General features: G+C 38.2%; 1 protein-coding gene across 5 annotated transcripts in view; it reads right to left on the bottom strand.

Moving 5' to 3' along the window:
* Positions 1-20,005, bottom strand: part of STIL (STIL centriolar assembly protein) — a 72,781-nt gene that overhangs the window by 13,782 nt on the left and 38,994 nt on the right. For 4 of the 5 annotated variants that reach the window (XM_028106955.2, XM_028106958.2, XM_028106956.2 and 1 more), the window contains 3 exons: positions 18,873-19,101; positions 2,818-3,031; positions 1,137-1,387 (listed from right to left, as the gene is read on the bottom strand). In XM_028106955.2, the coding sequence (XP_027962756.1) occupies positions 1,137-1,387; positions 2,818-3,031; positions 18,873-19,101 (694 nt within the window). The remainder of the gene's footprint in view (positions 1-1,136; positions 1,388-2,817; positions 3,032-18,872; positions 19,102-20,005) is intronic. The other variant, XM_028106957.2, reaches the window with a different exon arrangement.

Genomic DNA, 20,005 nt, shown 5'->3' with positions numbered 1-20,005 from the left:
AACACAGGAAGAAACCTCTTTGACCTCAGCCATAGCAACTTCTTACTAGACACGTCACCATAGGCAAGAGAAACAAAAGCAAAAATGAACTATTGGGACTTCATCAAGATAAAAAGCTTCTGCACGGTGAAGGAAACAATCAACAAAACTAAAAGGCAGCCTACGGAATGGGAGAAGGTATCTGCAGATGACATATCTGATAAAGGGTTAGCATCCAAAATCTATAAAGAACTTATCAAACTCAACATCCAAAAAACAAATAACCCACTTAAGAAATGGGCAGAAGACATGAACAGACACTGTTCCAAAAAAGACATCTAGATTGCTAAAGACACATGAAAAGATGCTCAACAATAATACTCATCAGGGAAATACAAATCAAAACCAGGATGAGATACCACCTCACACCTGTCAGAATGGCTAAAATTAACAACACAAGAAACAACAGGTATACTGTTGGTGGGAATGCAAACTGGTATAGCACTGGTGCAGCCCCTCTGGAGAACGGTTTGGAGGTTCCTCAAAATGTTAAAAATAGAACTACTCTACGATCCAGTAATTGCACTACTAGTTATTTACCTAACAGATACAAAAATACAGATTCGAAGGGGTATGTGCACCCTGATGTTTATAGCAGCATTATCAACAATAGCCAAATTATGGAGCCCAAAGGTCCACTGACCGATGAAATGGATAAAAATGTGGTATATATATATAAAGTGGAACATTACTCAGCCATCAAAAAGAATTAAATCTTGCCATTTGCAACGATGTGGATGGAGCTAGAATGTATTATGCTAAACGAAATAAGTCAGATAAAGACAAATACCATGATTTTACTCATATGTGGAATTTAAGAAATAAACAAACATAGGGGGAAAAAGAAAAAAGGGAAGCAAACCATAAGAGACTCTTAGAGAAGAAACAGGGTTGATGGAGGGAGGTGGGTGGGAAATGGACTAAATGAGTGATGGATATTAAGGAGGGCATTTGTTATGATGAGCACTAGGTATTGTTTGTAAGTTATAATCACTGAATTCTACTCCAGAAACCAATATTGCACTGTATGTTAATTAACTAGAATTTAAATAAAAATTTGAAAATAAGTAAACAAATGAAACAAATTTGAAAGTTACCTGGCGTGATCCACTTTATGTACATTTTTATTCACTTTAGTGGGAGAGTCAATTTTTACTCCAAGGCTTCTGAGTTGTTTAAGAGTTGCATTAAGAACACAATCTTTGTCTACCAGACCTGAATCACTTTTTTTTTTCTTTCTATGGTAAACATTTTGTGTTCTGGTGCATTCATGGCTAATAATTACTGCTTTGGTAGATGGCTGCTCATTTTCTTTGGAGGAGTTATTCAGTAGGTGGTTCACTTGACTCTGATGAAAAGAAAAAAGATATACTTGAAAAACCACTATTAACAATCTTAGGAAACAAAAATGTAAATAGCAGCTTAAGTAAGGCCGGGGAAAAGCAAAATAATATCTAGCCAAATTCTATAAAGAATCAAGTATATTTGGAAGTTTTTTATATTATGGGGCTTTTATAAAGGAAGCCCATCTCAACGAATGATTTCACCAGACCCTAGAGGAAATTTAGTGTTCACAACTTGTTCATTTTAAAACTAACAGATTTAAAATCATTTGAGTAATATTTCAAGTGTTTTCAAGGGTTTATAGTAACTATAAACAAAAGTTTTAAATCATGCTTTCATGTGAAAAATCGTAATGTTTCAGAGTTATAAATTAGATTTTTATGTTACTTTCAGAATTTGACTCCTCTCTTTTCTCCCTCTGAATGAGAATGACCCGTGATACTACCTCTGCCTTCCTAACATTAGAGCCCATTTCATTCCCTGAGCACACAGCTATTAGCACAAGTATAGGACCCAGCAGGCAAATATCAATTACGTGTTCACTGATGAATACTTAGGGCCCTATGAAGTATGGAGAATTCAGGTGTTCCAAAGTCTACAGTTTGGATGGAAGTGACAGGGTCATTCAACTTCAAGTTCAAGTCTTAGTTTACATTCTAATTTTTCCAAGATGACTAGATGACTATTTCCATCATCCAGAATTATTCCATGCTGCCTTTGCTTACAGAACTTCTCAACCTATCCTATAATTGTTTGCTACTGGTATCTATGTGCTATTTCCCCTAGGTTCTTGAGAGCAGAGACTATCATATTTATCTTTGTATTATTCACTTAGCTCACTTTGTTTTTTCTTTAAGATTTATTTATTCGAGAGACAGAGTGAGATGGGCGGAGGTGGTAAACGGGAAGGCAGAAGGAGAGAATCCACAAGGAGACTGCCGGCTGAGTGCAGAGCCCCCTGCAAGGCTCGATCTCATGACCCATGAGATCACGATCTGAGCTGAAACCAAGAGTTGGATGCTTAACGGACTGACCCACCCAGGTGCCCCTTTACTTAGTACACTTTCTTAGATTAAGCTAAGTATTCAGTAAAAATCTGCTTACCTGAATGCAATATTACCATAGATATTCTCCTACTTTCCAATTTTCAAACTTCTGTAAACTGTTCCTTATTTTTTCTGGTACTTACTTTGTTTTGTTTTGTTTTGAAGATTTTCCCCTGGCTATCTAAGTATCTGATGACTGGCATGCTTATACAAAATTTAGGTTATCATAATCATGAAAAGCTAAAAGAAATAAATTATGTGTCATTAATTTGGGGAAAATCTTTTTATATCAAGGTCCCAATCAGTTTAAAGATAGGAGAGCCTTAACTAGTCTACCCTAAACTAAATAATCATCTCAGAAAAGATGAAATGTATTACATTTTCTTACCAATAAATCCTGGTATATTTTCTGATTATCTGATGGTTGATGAGGCAAGGGTTGCATTACTTGCTCAATTTTTGGTTCCCCTGATGTTACAGAGTTGTTACTGGCACCCTCTGTTGGTCCACTCTGTAAGCACATGCTTACATTTTCTGCCAGCTCGGAATTCGGAAAGAACACAGGCACATCAGGTTCTTTTCTCACAATTGGAGAAGAGCTGCTTGAAAGGATATAAGTAATATGTCAGTTATCAATATGCCTTTAACATATATTTAAAGTGCAGTAACTTGGAAATAAAAGGATAAGACTCAAACAGCACTCTGGTTTGTATTTTCAGCTCTCATCCTGATAGGCTGTACATAAACCAAAACATAACACCTTTTTAAGTCATGTTATTTATATTCAGACTTTTTTTTTTTAAGATTTTTATTTATTTATTTGAGAGAGAGAGACAGAGATATGGACAGAGAGCACAAGCTGGGAGGAGAAAGTGCTCAGCAGGGAGCCACCCAGGTGCCCCAGACAACTTTTTTTTTTGAAAGCTGGCAAACAACCTGTTGATTTCTCCTGAACTTGATGCAAGTATCTAAAAATTTTAAATATATTATTTGTTTACTTTAAGTTTTGAAATATAGTTAAGATCCCTGGCAAGGGGTGCCTGGGTAACTCAGCTGGTTAAGCGTCTGCCTTCGGCTCAGGTCATGATCCCAGAGTCCTGGGACTGAGCCCCGCATAGGCTCTCTGCTCAGTGGGGAGGCTTGCTTCCCTCTGCCTGTGGCTTCCCTTGCTTGTACTCTCTAGCAAGAGAACCACCTACTGAAAAAATAAGGAACAGTTTGCAGAAGTTTGAAAATTGGAAAGTAGGAGAATATCTATTTATTCCCCCACTCTCCCTCTGCCTGTGGTTTCCCTTGCTTGTACTCTCACGCTTGCTCTGTCAAATAAATAAATTCTTAAAAAGAAAAAAAAAAAGATCCCTGGCAAGTAAGAGTTCATAAGGTGCCATTTATAATCACATTACATATTTGGTAGTATTTCTTTCCTTCTTTATGCTCTTACATATTTTTCAAATTTTATACAATGAGCATTTATTACTTTCAAAACTTAGCATATAAATACATATTTTAAAACTTACTATGGAAAGGAATATTAAAAAACATTTCTTACAAGAATAATGTGGCTATTGTAGAGAAAGGTAATAATAAATATTAGCTAGCAGAAAGCTTATTACAGGCCAGGCATTGTTTTAAGTGCATCCTCTTACAAAATCCTTAGCAAAAAGACATGTAAGATAGATACTACAATATCATGCCTATTTGACAGATGAGGCACAGAGAGGTGAGCTAACTGCTCAAAATTATACCAAATATGAAAAAAAATAAAACTCATAGTTTTTTTTTTTTTAAGATTTTATTGAGAGAGAGAGATAGCAAGAATGGGGTTAGGAGAGAGGGAGAGAGAGAAGCAGACTGCCCCCTCAGCAGGGAGCCCAACATGGGGCTCAATCCCAGGACCTGAGGTCATGACCTGAGCTGAAGGCAGATGCTTACCCGACTGAGCCACCCAGGCGCCCCTCGTACATAGTTTAATACCTAGAGAAACTATTAACATTTTAGAGTACTTTCATCTATACTTTTTTTTTTACAGGTAGTATTTTCTCTGAAAAACTATACCATACCAAAGGTAGTTTTGGAGGCTGCTTTTTAAAACCTAACATTATATATCATAAGTATCTTTTCATTTCACTAAATATGCTTAAAAACAAGTTTTGTTACATAGTATTTCATTTTTTAAAAAAAATTTTTATTTATTTGACAGAGAGAGAGAGACAGCCAGAGAGGGAACACAAGCAGGGGGAGCAGGAGAGGGAGAAGCAGGCTTCCTGCAGAGCAGGGACCCCAACACAGGGCTCGATCCTAGGACCCTGGGATCGTGACCTGAGCCGAAGGCAGGTGCTTAACAACTGAACTACCTAGGCATCCCGTATTTCATTTTATAGGTACAATTTTTCTAACCATACATCTCTTCTTTAAAACTCAGCCTATTTCCAATTTTTCCCATATTGCTTAATATTTTTTTAGGGGGGGGCAGGGGCAGAGACAGAATCTTAAGTAGGCTCCACGCCCAGTGTGGAAACTGATGCAGTACTCGATCTCACAACCCTGAGATCAAGACCTGAGCTGAAATCAAGAGTCGGACGCTTAACCAACTTGAGCCACCCATGTGCCCCTCACACTGCTTAATTTTAACTTGATATGAAGTACCCAGTACTCACTGGGTATATGATAAGCTCAGTAAATATTAGCTGAAATGGATATTTGTAAAATACCAGTTAGGATATAATTCTAAGAAAAAAATCAATAAATTTGACCACATAAAAATTTTTACATGGCAAAAAACATCAAAGTCAAAAAACAACTGACAAACTGGAAAGTATTCACAACATATACTACAAAGAGCTAACATCTCTAATATATAAGAACACTTAAAAATTAGAGGACAAAGGACCTAAAATTCTAGCAGAAAAATGGTGAGAGACATAAACTGACAATTTAAAAAAATATGGAAATAACTCTCAACATGAAGAAGTGATCCAACTCATGCATAATTTTTAAAATGAAAATTAAAACACCACCAATACCATTTATCACCTATTAGACTGGAAAAAAATTTTTTAAATATGGCAACATATTTTGTTGGCACAGCTGTGGGAAAACAGGTAATCTTATTCATTGCTGCTGAGACCACAAACTGGTATAACCTTCTGCAGGGAAACTTGGTAATGCTTAACAAAATTACACATGCACTTAACTTTGGATGCAAAAATCCCACTTCTAAAACTTAAAAAATACACATGCCACCAGGTAATCACTGTAGCAATGATTGTAATTGAAAAATACTGGGAACAGTCTATTTTTTTTTAATTTAAGTTTTATTTAATTATTTGAGAGAGAGAGAAAGCACAAGCAATGGGGAGAGGCAGAGGGAGAGGGAAAAGCGGGGCTCAATCTCAGGATCCGGGACCCTGGGATCATGACCTGAGCCGAAGGCAGATGCTCAACCAACGGAGCCACCCAGACGCCCCCTGGAAACAGTCTAAATACTTGTAAGTAGGAGAGTGTTTATTAAACTATGGCACATCTGCATAGTGGAGTATTACATAGCCATATAAAGAAAGATCTCTAGGGCCGATGTGGAGTAATTTCCAGTACATACTGTTAAGGGAAAAGAGAAAAGTTCAAGAAAATACCTATGGCATGCTACCTTTCTACACTTCATATAAAAACAAGCATCGGGGCACCTGGGTGGCTCAATCATTAACCGTCTGCCTTCGGCCCAGGTCATGATCCCAGGGTCCTGGGATCAAGCCCCGCATCTGGCTCCCTGCTCAGTGGGGAGCCTGCTTCTCCCTCTCCCACTCCCCCTGCTTGTGTTCCCTCTCTTACTGAGTCTGTCAAATAAATAAATAAAATCTTAAAAAAAAAAAGTATCATAAGAAAATAGAGACACATTTGCTCATTTGTGCAAAGGAAATACAAGAAAGGTAATACAGTAACTAAAGAGATTGGTTATCTAAAGGAGATGGGTGGGAAAAGAGATAGGAAAAAGGGGGATTTGGGAACAGGGTGGCAGAAATGAGAATGGAGCAACTCTTCTTTGAGTATATACCTTTTTTATCTAATTTGGTCTGTTAAAACCACAGTAATGTTTCAGATACCTAAAGAACAAATAAAATCAACCAGAATATGGAGCGACCCTCAAGTGGAGTACAAGCAGTAACAAATCCACCTAATGGTATTACAAACAAATAACACAACCACATAAGGAAACACGAAAGAAAATAGCCTACCTAAATAACTATGTTAAAAGGTATTTTCATTTAGCTGTAAGGCTAAAGGTAAAAAGAATTATAAACAAATATACATACTCTAGTAAATCCATTTCAGAATTCTAAGCAATTCTGAAATTATGTGTACACTAGAACTGAACACATAACTATAGTGTACATGAAAGCCAGGTTTCTCACTGTTGGGGAAAGAAGGTATAAATAAGAAAAAGGGATGTGCTGAGTTGGAGTCAGAGGAATGGAATGAAGTCAAGGATTTTCAAATATAGATAGATACGTGTAGAAATAAATAAGGGTGTGTGTGTGTGTGTGTGTGTGTATCCTAGCTAAGAGGGCCTAAAAGCAAGATACAAAGTAGCAATGATATAGTACTGCTCAAATCTTGGCTTCTAAATATGTTCTCTGATACAACTGCTCCTGGTTTCTGTAGATGATTCCAGGGTTGGGGCAGGGAAAATACAAGATGATCCTGGAACATCTTGTGGTGCCAAAAAATAAGAACATGCTTGAAAAAGGATGAGGGCTTTTCCAAAGGAAACAGAAGCCAATCTAAATGAGCTCCCAAAGACTAAAACTGGAACAATTTAAGCAAATAAAATAAGTAATAGTTTGAACTATAACTCATAGAATAAAAGAAATGTTCAGGAGTCTACACTGACATAAATAAATGAATACATAAGCAGAGGAGAAGAAGGAAAACAGCTTTTCCTTACAGAAGAAATCTAATTTACAAATATAGAAGGAATGAGGAAAATATAAAATCATCAGTACTCAAATACTACAGTAATCATCACGATTGGTTTATCTATAGATGGATGATAAAATCAGAGGGAGAAAGCTCAAGAAGAGAATATTTACAGTCTCAAAGTATCTGCCTCAAGGTATTTATTAACTACAAAGGGAAAAATTTCAACTTAATAGTAATAAAAACTAACAGACATCACCTTAACTGAGTGTTCAAAGTTAATAACATGTGACATCATGTAATCCACTGATAGGATACATTGAGAAGGCAGGGCCAAAACACCTCTTTGCAGTAATCTTGCCAAAAATGCAAAACTTCAGTTTAATCATGAGAAAGTATCAGACAAACCCAAATTAAGAGACATTCTACAAAATAACTGACTCATCAAAAGTGTCAAAGTCATGAAAGACAAGACTGAGGATCTGTTACAGATTGGACTAATGAGACATAACTAATAAACGAATGTGAAATCCTATACTGGTTCCTGGAACAGAAAAGTACATTACTGGTAAAACTGGCACAATTAGAATTTGCAGTTTAATATAGTATTGTACCAATGTTAATTTTCTGGTTTTGATCATTTTACTATGGTTATAGAAGGTGTTAAGAATAGGGAAACCTGGGCGCCTGGGTGGCTCAGTCGGTTAAGCAACTGCCTTCAGCTCAGGTCATGATCCTGGAGTCCCGGGATCCAGTCCCGCATCGGGCTCCCTACTCGGCAGGGAGTCTGCTTCTCCCTCTGGCCCTCCCCTCTCTCATGCACTCTCTCTGTCTCTCATTCTCTCAAATAAATAAATAAATTAAAAAAAGGATAGGGAAACCTGGGTGAACTCTACTATTTTTCTAACTTTTCTGTAAATCTAAAATTTCAAAATAAAAATGTTTAAAGCAAGATATAATTCTACATTTAGTTTCTTTTTCTCAAATAAAATTTGATTAAGAAGTCCGAGATCAGGGCGCCTAGGTGGCTCAGTTGGTTAAGCATCTGCCTTCAGCTCAGGTTGTGATCCCAGGGTCTTGGGATTGAGCCCTGCATTGGGGGTCCCTGCTCGGTGGGGAGCCTGCTTCTCCCTCTCCCCTCTGCTCGTGCTCTCTCTCTCTCTCTCAAATAAATACATAAAATCTTAAAAAAAAAAGTTAAAAAAAGTCTGAGACCCTGAAGGAATAACAAAAATATAATGCACAGATATTTTAACAAATAATAAAATTTACAAATAGAAATTATTATAATCACCATTTAGTACCTCAGACACAAAGACACACTGTTCTTAAAATCAGGAAGGAGCTTTCCAAGTCACCCAGTCCATCCCTTCCTTAAGAGGAAACTGCACTTAAATCAGTAAAGACCCCAGTGAATTTATCCTAAACTCAAGAGAACTTCAGTGAAATTATGTTGTATAATTTCCTTTAGTATCCAAATTTGGTATACTTAAATACCAAGAATTAAATCTTAAAAAAAATTTTTTTTGAGTATAACTGACACACAGTGTTACATTAAATCTTTTTTTTTTTTTTAAGATTTTATTTATTTATTTGACAGAGAGAGAGGGAACACAGGCAGCGGGGGGAGCAGCAGGCAGAGGAAGAAGGAAGAAGCAGCCTCCCCACTGAGCACTGAGCTGGAAGTGGGACTCCATCCCAGCACCCTGGGACCATGACCTGAGCTGCAGGCAGACACTTAACCAACTGAGCCACCCAGATGTCTTATACACAGAGAAAAAGTACCTGTTTAAAAACCTTAAGTGGAGACAAAGCAGGAAAGAATGTCCAATGGAAAAAAGACAGTCTCTGCAACAAATGGGTGTTGGGAAAATTGGACAGCCACATGCAGAAGAATGAAACTGGACCACTTCCTTACACCACACACAAAAATAGACTCAAAATGGATGAAAGACCTAAATGTGAGACAGGAATCCATCAAAATCCTTGAGGAGAGCACAGGCAGCAACCTCTTCGACCTCAGCCGCAGCAGCTTCTTCCTAGAAACATCGCCAAAGGCAAGGGCAGCAAGGGCAAAAATGAACTCTTGGTACTTCATCAAGATAAAAAGCTTTTGCACAGCAAAGGAAACAGTCAGCAAAACCAAAAGACAACCGACAGAATGGAAGAAGATATTTGCAAATGACATATCAGATAATCTATAAAGAACTTATCAAACTCAACACCCAAAGAACAAATAATCCAATCAAGAAATGGGCAGAAGACATGAACAGACATTTCTGCAAAGATATCCAAATGGCCAGATATCTAATCCCCTGAAGGGAAATACAAATCAAAACCAGGATGAGAGTGCAGACACTGACGGAATCCCTAAGCCAACTGTTGGTGGGAATGCAAGCTGGCACAGCCACTCTGGAAAACAGTATGGAGGTTCCTCAAAAAGTTGAAAATAGAGCTACCCTATGACCCAACAATTGCACTACTGAGTATTTACCCCAAAGATACAAATGTAGTGATCCAAAGGGACACGTGCACCCCAATGTTTATAGCAGCAATGTCCACAATAGCCAAACTATGGAACGAGCCTAGATGTCCGTCAACAGATGAACGGATAAAGAAGATGTGGTATATTGGGGCGCCTGGGTGGCTCAGTCGTTAAGCGGCTGCCTTCAGCTCAGGTCATGATCCCAGAGTCCTGGGATCAAAACCCGCATAGGGCTCCCTGCTCCGCAGGAAGCCTGCTTTTCCCTCTCCCACTCCCCCTGCTTGTGTTCCCTCTCTCACTGTGTCTCTCTGTCAAATAAAATCTTAAAAAAAAAAAAAGATGTGGTGTATACACACACACACACACACACACACACACACACACAATGGAATATTATGCAGCCATCAAAAATTGAAATCTTGCCATTTGCAATGAAATGGATAGAACTGGAGGGTATTATGCTAAGCAAAATAAGTCAACCAGAGAAAGACAAGTATCATATGATCTCACTGATATGAGGAATTTGAGAAACAAGATGGAGGATCATAGGGGAAGGAAGGGAAAAAATGAAACAAGATGAAACCGGAGAGGGAGACAAACCATAAGAGACTCTTAATCTCAGGAAACAAACTGAGTGTTGCGGGTGGGAGGGATGGGGTGGCTGGGTGATGAACATTGGGGAGGGTAGGTATTATGATGAGCACTATGAATTGTGTAAGACTGATGAATCACAGACCTGTACCCCTGAAACAAATAATACATTATATGTTAATTTAAAAATAAATAAATAAAAACCTTAAGTGGAAGAAATATTTGCAAATTATGCATCTGATGAGGGGTTAATATCTAAAATATATAAAGAACTTCAACTCAACAACAAAAAAATCAAAATACCTAATTAAAATAGGCAAAGGACATTTCTTTCCAAAGGTGATATAAAATGGCCAACAGGTATATGAACAAATGCTCAACATCAGTAACAGAGAGAAAAATGCAAATCAAAAACAATGAGCTACATCACCTCACACCTGTTAAAACTGCTACTATAAAAAACCCCAGAAAATAATAAGTGTTGGCAAACAAAACGCTTTTACTGTTGGTGGGACTATAAAATGATTGAATCTAGGGCGCCTGGGTGGCTCAGTTGGTTAAGTGACTGCCTTCGGCTCAGGTCATGATCCTGTAGTCCCGGGAATGAGTCCCACATTGGGCTCCCTGCTCAGCAGGAAGTCTGCTTCTCCCTCTGACCCTCTTCCCTCTCGTGCTATCTCATTCTCTCTCTCAAATAAATAAATAAAAATCTTTAAAAAAATGATTGAATCTACTATGGAAAATAGTACGGAGGTTCCTCAAAAAGTTAAAAGTACAACTACCCTGTGATCCAGCAATCCCACTTCTGGGTATATATCCAAGAGGACCGAAAGCAGGGTCTTAAGGAGATACACACCCATATTCACAGCACCATTATTCACAATAGCCAACAGGTAGAAGTAACCCAAATGTTCATTGATGGATGAATGGATAAACAAAATGTGGTATATACATACAATGGAATAATATTCAGTTTTAGAAAGGAAATCCTGTCACATTCTATAACTGTATGATTCTACTTATATGAAATATCTAAAGAAGTCAAATTCAGAGAAACAGAAAGTAGAATGATGATTACCGGGGCTGAGGAGGGAGGAGAAAGGGGAGTTGTTCTTTAATGGGTACAGAATTTCAGATTTACAAGATGAAAAAGGTCTGAAGATCTGTTTTACAACAATGTAAATATACGTAACACTATCAAACTATACCTTTAAACATCATTAAGATGGTAAATTTTATGTTATGTATTTTTTACCAAAACAACAAAACAAACAAAAACCTTAAATGATGTATTAAAACAAACACAATTCCTTATTCTGCCAACCAAAGCTCTCCAAAATTTGGTAGCCAATTTGGCTTTTCAGCCAATTTCTTACAATGCCCACTGTTTTACTTTATATTCTGAACAAACTAGGTTACTAATAATATTCTGAATTCAGCCCATGTATTTTCAGTATACAGTGCAGTCATTCTTAATCCTGGCAGCACAGCAATATCACTTATAAAGTTTTTTTAAAAAAATACAACTGTTTGGACCTCACACTTCAGAGATGCTGAACTTGTAAAGGGCACGGATATCTATCTGTATTTTCAAATGCCATGGACTTGTGGATTACTGCTCTAATGCATCTAAACTGGCACAGTCCTGTCAAACTATCCACCCTCGAAGGGTCATTTTATTTTATTTTTAAAGATTCATTTATCTGAGAGGGAGAGAGAGAGCAATCACAAGCAGTGAGGGGAGGGGCAGAAGGAGAGGGAGAGGGAGAAGCAGACTCCCCGCTGAGCAGGGAGCTCCACACGGGGCTTGATCCCAGGACCTTGAGATTATGACCTGAGCTGAAGGCAGACACTCAACCAACTGAGCCACCCAGGTGCCCCTCCAAGGGTCATTTTAAAAATCTGCTTCCTGGGACGCCTGTATGGCTCCGTCAGTTGAGTGTGCCTTTGGATCAAGTCATGATCCCAGGGTCCTGGGATCGAGTCCTGCCATCGGGCTCCCTGCTTAGTGGGGAATCTGCTTCTCCCTCTGCCTGCCGTTCCCCCTGCTTGTGTCCTCTCTCTCTCTCTCTGACAAATAAATAAAATCTTTAAAAAAAATTTTTTTTAAAGTCTGCTTCCTCTAAAACCCTAACTGGATATGTTCTCTTACTTCTTTTAACTCCCACTAGCACTTCCCTTTATCTCTTATGTCACATATATTCTCATTTATAATACAGTTATTTGTGTGTTCATCATGTTTTGGGCAAATTTTTTAATCTCTTCGGGCCTTGATTTCCTCATCCATGAAAAGGGAAAAATGATATCCACTTCCCTGGGTTGAAAAAACTGTGACAGGATTAAAGGAGATACAAAATGCTTAGCATAGTACCAGACACACATAGTGGGTGAATCATAATTGTTAGTTCTCTTCATCTCTTGTTGCTTTCCCCTTGTTCCCCAAACATCAAATTGAACCTTTATCTTCAACCATGTCAACTAATGTCACTTTAATGAAAACACCAAAACTCTCAAATGGAGAAGCAGAAATCTAGTCTTTATAGAGATTTTATGGCTTTTTGGGAGATTACTTGTACTGAGCAGGATTTTTATCACCCAAACATTTGCAGAACACTTTGTTTATAAGGAGAGTCAGAAAAAAAAAAATAAGGAGAATCTGTGTCAGTTACTGAGTTTGCCTTTCTCCATCTTTAGCTAAATGATAACAGTAATTAGGTACTAAGTGCTTGACATAATATTAACTAACTTAATTAACCCTTACAACAATCCTGAGATAGGTGCTTTTATTGTCCCCATTTACAGATGAGAAAACCAAGTCATCCATGAATTATGAAATCTGCCTATGGTCACAGTGCTGTGATTCAAACCCAGGCAGTCTAGCATCAGAGCCCATCATCTTAATCATAATCACTCAGCTATACTGCATTTTCAAGAATTTTAAAATGTCAGTTTTGGTGTTTAACCTAGGAAGCCAAAACAAAAGAAAAATAAAAGAACCAAAACATTAAAGATTCTAACCTCAAAAGATTTAAGATTAAAACAAAATTTTATTTATATATATTTCAAAAAGATCTTATTATTAAGTTATCTCTACACCCAATGTGGGGCTTGAATTTACAGCTGTGAGATCAAGAGTCACATGCTCTACTGACTGAGCCGGCCAGGCACTCCAAAACAAAATTTTAAAAGATGATTCTAATATGACAAGTATTAGTAGGTATGTCCAAAGTATGACTTCTAAAGAAAAATAGGATTTTTTCAAATGAAAGTCTCTATAAATACCACATACCACTGCTCGTCACTGGGAAAAAGTTTTCAGTTACCAATTATGCTTTGAGGCAAATAAATTTATCCCTCACAGACTACTTTAACATCAGAAAAAAGATTCAGGAAGACTGTCCAAGGAGGACAGGGAACCCAGGTGGCTAGGTGCCATGTATGAACACTTACCAGTGGGAAGCACAGCATGAATCAGACCACATATCTGGGAAGAATCCTATAAGAAGCACCAAAACCACTACAGACAACAACGAAGACAGTATTTAATCCACATCAATACATTATGCTGAAGATCAGATTTACATCTAGTTATGTGTTGGAATCAATAGAGCTGATTAGCTACCCTGAAAAAGCAATTAACCACCTTCTTCCAATGAACTCAGATAGGTTTCTCAAGTTAAAAACCACAATGGATTGGAGATGTATAAGCTCTGACTTAGAAACTGTTTCAGGGGGAAACCCCATAATTCTAGAAATTAGTCTACAGTTTACAGAAGTCAAGGAGGATAAATAAGGATAACCATTGTTAGTTCCTCTTGGTTCTCAGTTATTTTTTAAGTTATTTATTTATTTATTTATTTATTTTATTTTATTTTATTTAAGTAATCTCTACACTCAACATGGGGCTCAAATTCACAACCCCGAGATCAAGAGTAACATGCTCTTCCGACTGAGCCAGCCAGGCACCCTTTTTCTCAGTTTCTATAATTATTCCAAATAAAATGTGGACTTATTCTGGGGCTCACCTTAAATTGCTCTTCCTATCATTGAACTCATACGAAATAGGTAACATGGGGTCAAGTTCTAAAGATACAGAAATCGAGGTGCCTGGATGGTTCAGTTGGTTAAGCGTCTGCCTTCAGCTCAGGTCATGATCTCAGAGTCCTGGGATCGAACCCTGTATTGGGCTCCCTGCTCAGCAGGGAGTCTGCTTCTCCCTCTGCTCCTCCCCCTCTGCTAGTGCTCTGTCTCTCACGTTCTCTCTCTCAAATAAATAAAATCTTAAAAAAAAAAAAAGATACAGAAATGAATATGATCCCTGCCCTATAGGAATTCAATTTAATGGGGGAGACATATTTACATACCTTTTTTAATACACTGTGGTACATACTATAAGAATTTAATTGTATAATTAAAACAAACTATACTGAGCAAAGGAGATAAATGTTTCTAGTTTTCTAGTCTTCTGGAGGAACATGTTTATTGTTTTTATTATGGTAATCAGAGTAATTTAAAATGACATATATTAGAGGACACAAATAGAAAAGCATTCCATGCTCATGGATTAGAAGAACAAACATTGTTAAAATGTCTATACTACCCAGAGCAATCTACACATTTAATGCAATCCCCATCAAAATACCACCAATATTTTTCACAGAGCTAGACCAAATAATCCTAAAATCTGTATGGAACCACAACAGACCCCGAATAGCCAAAGCAATTCTGAAAAAGAAAAACAGAACTGGAGGCACCACGATTCCGGATTTCAAGCTCTATTACAAAGCTGTCATCACCAAGACAGTATGGTACTGGCACAAAAAGAGACACATACATCAGTGGAACAGAATAGAGAACCCAGAAATGGACCCACAACTATATGATGAACTAATCTTTGAAAAAGCAGGAAAGACTATCTGATGGAAAAGACAGTCTCTTCAACAAATGGTGTTGGGAAAACTGGATTGCAACATGCAGAAGAATGAAACTGGACCACTTTCTTATACCATACACAAAAAAATAAATTCAAGATGGATGAAAGATCTAAATGTGGGACAGGAAACCATTAAAATCTTAGAGGAGAACACAGGCAGAAACCTCTTTGACCTCAGCCATAGCAACTTCTTACTAGACACGTCACCACAGGCAAGAGAAACAAAAGCAAAAATGAACTATTGGGACTTCATCAAGATAAAAAGCTCCTGCACAGTGAAGGAAACAATCAACAAAACTAAAAGGCAGCCTACGGAATGGGAGAAGATATTTGCAGATGACATATCTGATAAAGGGTTAGCATCCAAAATCTACAAAGAACTTATCAAACTCAACACCCAAAAAACAAATAACCCAGTTAAGAAATGGGCAGAAGACATGAACAGACACTGTTCCAAAAAAGACATCCAGATGGGGCGCCTGGGTGGCTCAGTCGTTAAGCGTTTGCCTTCAGCTCAGGTCATGATCCCAGGGTCCTGGGATGGAGCCCTGCATCAGGCTCCCTGCTCAGAGGGAAGCCTGCTTCTCCCTCTCCTTCTCCCCCTGCTTGTGTTCCCTCTCTCGCTGTGTCTCTGTCAAATAAATAAATAAAATCTTTAAAAAAAAAAAAAAAGACATCCAGATGGCTAAAGACACATGAAAAGATGCTCAACAATACTCATCATCAGGGAAATACAAATCAAAACCAGGATGAGATACCACCTCACAACTGTCAGAATGGCTAAAATTAACAACACAAGAAACAACAGGTATTGGCAAGGATGTGAAGAAAGAGGAACCCTCTTGCACTGTTGGTGGGAATGCAAACTGGTACAGCCACTCTGGAGAACAGTATGGAGGTTCTTCAAAATGTTAAAAATCGAACTACCCTATGATCAAGCAATTACATTACTAGGTATTCACCCAAAGGATACAAAAATACAGATCAAAGGGGTACATGCACCCCAGTGTTTACATTTACGGCAGCATTATCAACAATAGCCAAACTATGGATATTGACTGATGAATGGACAAAGATGTGGTGTGTACACACACACACACACACACACACAGGAATATTACTGAGCCATCAAAAAGAATGAAATCTTGCCACTTGCAACGACAGATGGAGCTAGAGTGTATTATGTTAAGTGAAATAAGTCAGTCAGAGAAAGGCAAATACCACTCATAAGTGTAATTTAAGAAAGAAAACAGAAGAATATATGGGAAGGGGGAAAAAGAAAAAAAAAAGAGAGAGGGAAATAAGCCATAAGAGACTCTTAACAACAGAGAACAAAGTGAGGGTTGATGAGGGATGTGGGTGAGGGATGGGCTAGATGGGTGATGGGTATTAAGGAGGGCACTTGTGATGAGCACTGGGTGTTGTATGTAAGTGATGAATCACTGAATTCTACTCCAGAAACCAATATTGCATTGTATGTTAACTGCCTAAATTTAGGGACGCCTGGGTGGCTCAGTCCGTTAAGCATCTGCCTTCGGCTCAGGTCATGATCCCCGGGTCCTGGAATCGAGTCCCACATAGGGCTCCTTGCTCAGCGGGGAGCCTGCTTCCCCCTCTGCCTGCTGCTCCCCCTGCTTGTGCTTTTTCTCTCTCTCTCTAATAAATAAATTAAAAAAAACCTACCTAAAATTTAAATTTAAAAATAAATAAAAATAAAATGTACCTAGAAAGTATCAAGCAAAAAAAAAAAGTCAAATATTATCACAAGGCTTATAACTTAAAAAAAATAATCAGTTGTCTGCCCCATGCCATCCCACCACCAAATTCACCTCTTTTAACTGTTATATATGGTGTTTTACACCTACATCATTCTTCTGTCTTCAAATTTATACTATTTATTCTGCACCTGATTCCTTCTAGCACTTCCACAAGTCCAAGCTCCTTCATCTCACTTGGGGTGGTTTTTACTATACTAACCAGTTTCCCTACTTCCACTCTAAACTTCTTTAGTTCATTTGCCACAGAACAGCTATTTAAAAAATGAAAAATCAGATACCACTCTTTTGTCTAAAATCCTCCCTGGATTTAATGAGCACAGAATAAATTCAAAGCTCCTTTCTACATCCTACAAAGCCCCCACATAATTTGGCTCCTGCCTATATCCCTGACCCCATTTCCTATAAGCATGCTCTCTTGAACGCTTTCTCTCTCTCTCTCCCCCCTCCCCCACCCCCCTCTTCCCTCTGCCTCCTTCCATCCCTCCCTGTCACTGTGTCTAGCCACAATGGTTTTCCTAATTGTTTCCTGAACTGTCAAGTTCCCGCACACCTCAGGATCTATACCTGCCATTTCTTCTACCAGGAACACTCTTCAGATGTTCTCAGAGCTGGCTCCTTATCATTCTAGTCACTGCTCAAATGTTACCAGCTCAGGGAAGGCTTCCTTTACCATCCCCTACTTAATATATCCCTCACTCCCATGCCACCATCCCAGTTACACTCCACTTGATCACCCCGGTTTATTTTCTTCACAGGAGTTGTCATTATATGAAATTAAATTACTTGTTACTTTTATGGTCATTGTTTGTCTCTGCAAGTCATGGAAACTCGAAGAAGTTAGCAGCTTTTCCTAACCTACTGCTTAATCTCTAAGGCCTAGTTCTGTGGCAGGACTTATCAGAAGCTCAAAGATATTTGAATTTCTTTCCTAATTTCCTGAAGATCTAAATTACTTTGAAATCCTTGTTTAATACAAAAAAAAAAAACCAACTTAATGAAAAATTTCAAACACAGGAAAGAACAGTATAACAAATCATTATACAGTTTTAAAAATTACCTACTCCCAGGGGGCACCTGGGTGGCTCAGTCAGTTGAGCAGGGAACTCTTGATCTCGGTTCAGGTCATGATCTCAGGGTCCTAGAATCGAGCCCCATTTAGGACTCCGCATTCACCACGGAGTCTTCTTGGGATTCTCTCTCTCTCTCTCTCTCTACCCCAAGCCTCCCCCCATCTCCTGCCTCGCTCACACACAACTCTCTAAAATGAATAAATCTTTAAAAAAAATTATGTACTTACAATCAATCTTACTCCAATTACCCCTCTAACCATTTCATCTCCCACCAGCTATTTTTTCTCACCAGGTTACTTTGAAGTAAATCTCAGAAATAAATTCTTATATACATATAATTGCAATATGCACAATATTTAAAAATTTACAAAATTTAGGGCCCCATCTCCATCTGGGGACTAGTTATCAGAATCTCTACAGTGAGGCTTAAGCATATGTATGTCTGAAATTTTCTTCAGATGTTCTGATTCAGCTAGACTGTAACACATCCAATGACTGACATCTGGGAACAGTTCTAGAAGGGCCAGAATCGTCAGTTACATAAGAACCATATCAGGAAAGACACTACTGAAAACACCATTTACAAAACAGTTTCTGAGTTAAAACACCAAAAGAATATTAGAATTTAAAAAGAAAAAAACGAGGATGAATTTTGAATCAAAGACACCTTACTTGGATACAGAAAGTGGTTGATTAAACTCTTCCACAGCAATGTTGCTTTCTTCAAAGCTGGGAATATCAACTGCTTTTAATGAAGATGCGCTACCTGGAGGACTTGAGACTTCATTATTAATATCAACAGAAAAATTCATGTCCTCACTGGAAATCTTGGTATCATCTTGCCTCTGCTGAGATTCAGGCTCTTGATCATCGCCTGCTGCATTCCAAAACAAGCTGGCACCTGGAGGTTAAATGATTAACCAGATACTGAAACAAATATTCTACCATAAAAATAATCCTCTGACAAACCTCTAAGTAAGACTAACCGTATTGTGTTAACACAATTACCTAGAATGTTTTCAGATTATATCTTCTCAGAAATGCCATAAAGAGGTAAGGTGAAAAGACAGAAAACTGGTGTACAAAGTGGGGGGGGGGGGTGCCTGGGTGGCTCAGTCAGTTGTGTCTGACCCTTGGTTTCAGCTTAGATCTTGATCTGAGAGTTGTGAGTTCAAGCACATTGCACTCCACCCTGGGTGTGGAGCCTACTTAAAAAAGAAAAAACAACAATAAACAACCTGGGACAAAAGGAACAGGGGACATTCTGGGACCTGTCTCTTCAAGAGGTGTAGCTCTCAAATGACGCGTTTCACATATAAAGGTTCTGAATACAATTTAGGGTGTACGTGTGTGTACAGAAAACTGCTGCTCTGAAAAACAAGGGAAAACATATAACGAGTCCCTAGGCATTCTGATTTCTATCTTTACAATATTTATGAGAATATTCAGGGACCTATCAGACATATGTAGTATCAGGCAAGTATTTAAAAATCAAATGTTTGGGGCCCCTGGGTGGCTCAGTCGATTTAGCATCCAACTCTTGGTTTTGGCTCAGGTCATGATCTCGGGGTCATGAGATGAAGCCCCATGACAGGCACCTTACTCAGAGTAGTGAGAAGTCTGCTTGAGACTCTCTCCCTCTCCCTCTGTGCCCCGCCCCCCAAAGCTCATATGCACATGCTCTCTCTCTCAAATAAATAAATAAATCTTAAAAAAAAGAAAGGATAATTATGAAAAAGTTATGTAAGTGCTACTACTCTTCTGGAATATTTACCAATACATACCTTCAGGAAATTAAGTATCAC

The sequence above is a fragment of the Eumetopias jubatus genome, unplaced genomic scaffold (genome assembly GCF_037043125.1).
Source record: "Eumetopias jubatus isolate StellerSeaLion01/CBP00866 unplaced genomic scaffold, mEumJub1_p1.0 scaffold_4, whole genome shotgun sequence".
Classification (NCBI taxonomy): domain Eukaryota; kingdom Metazoa; phylum Chordata; class Mammalia; order Carnivora; family Otariidae; genus Eumetopias; species Eumetopias jubatus.
This window is presented reverse-complemented; position numbering and strand designations above follow the sequence as displayed.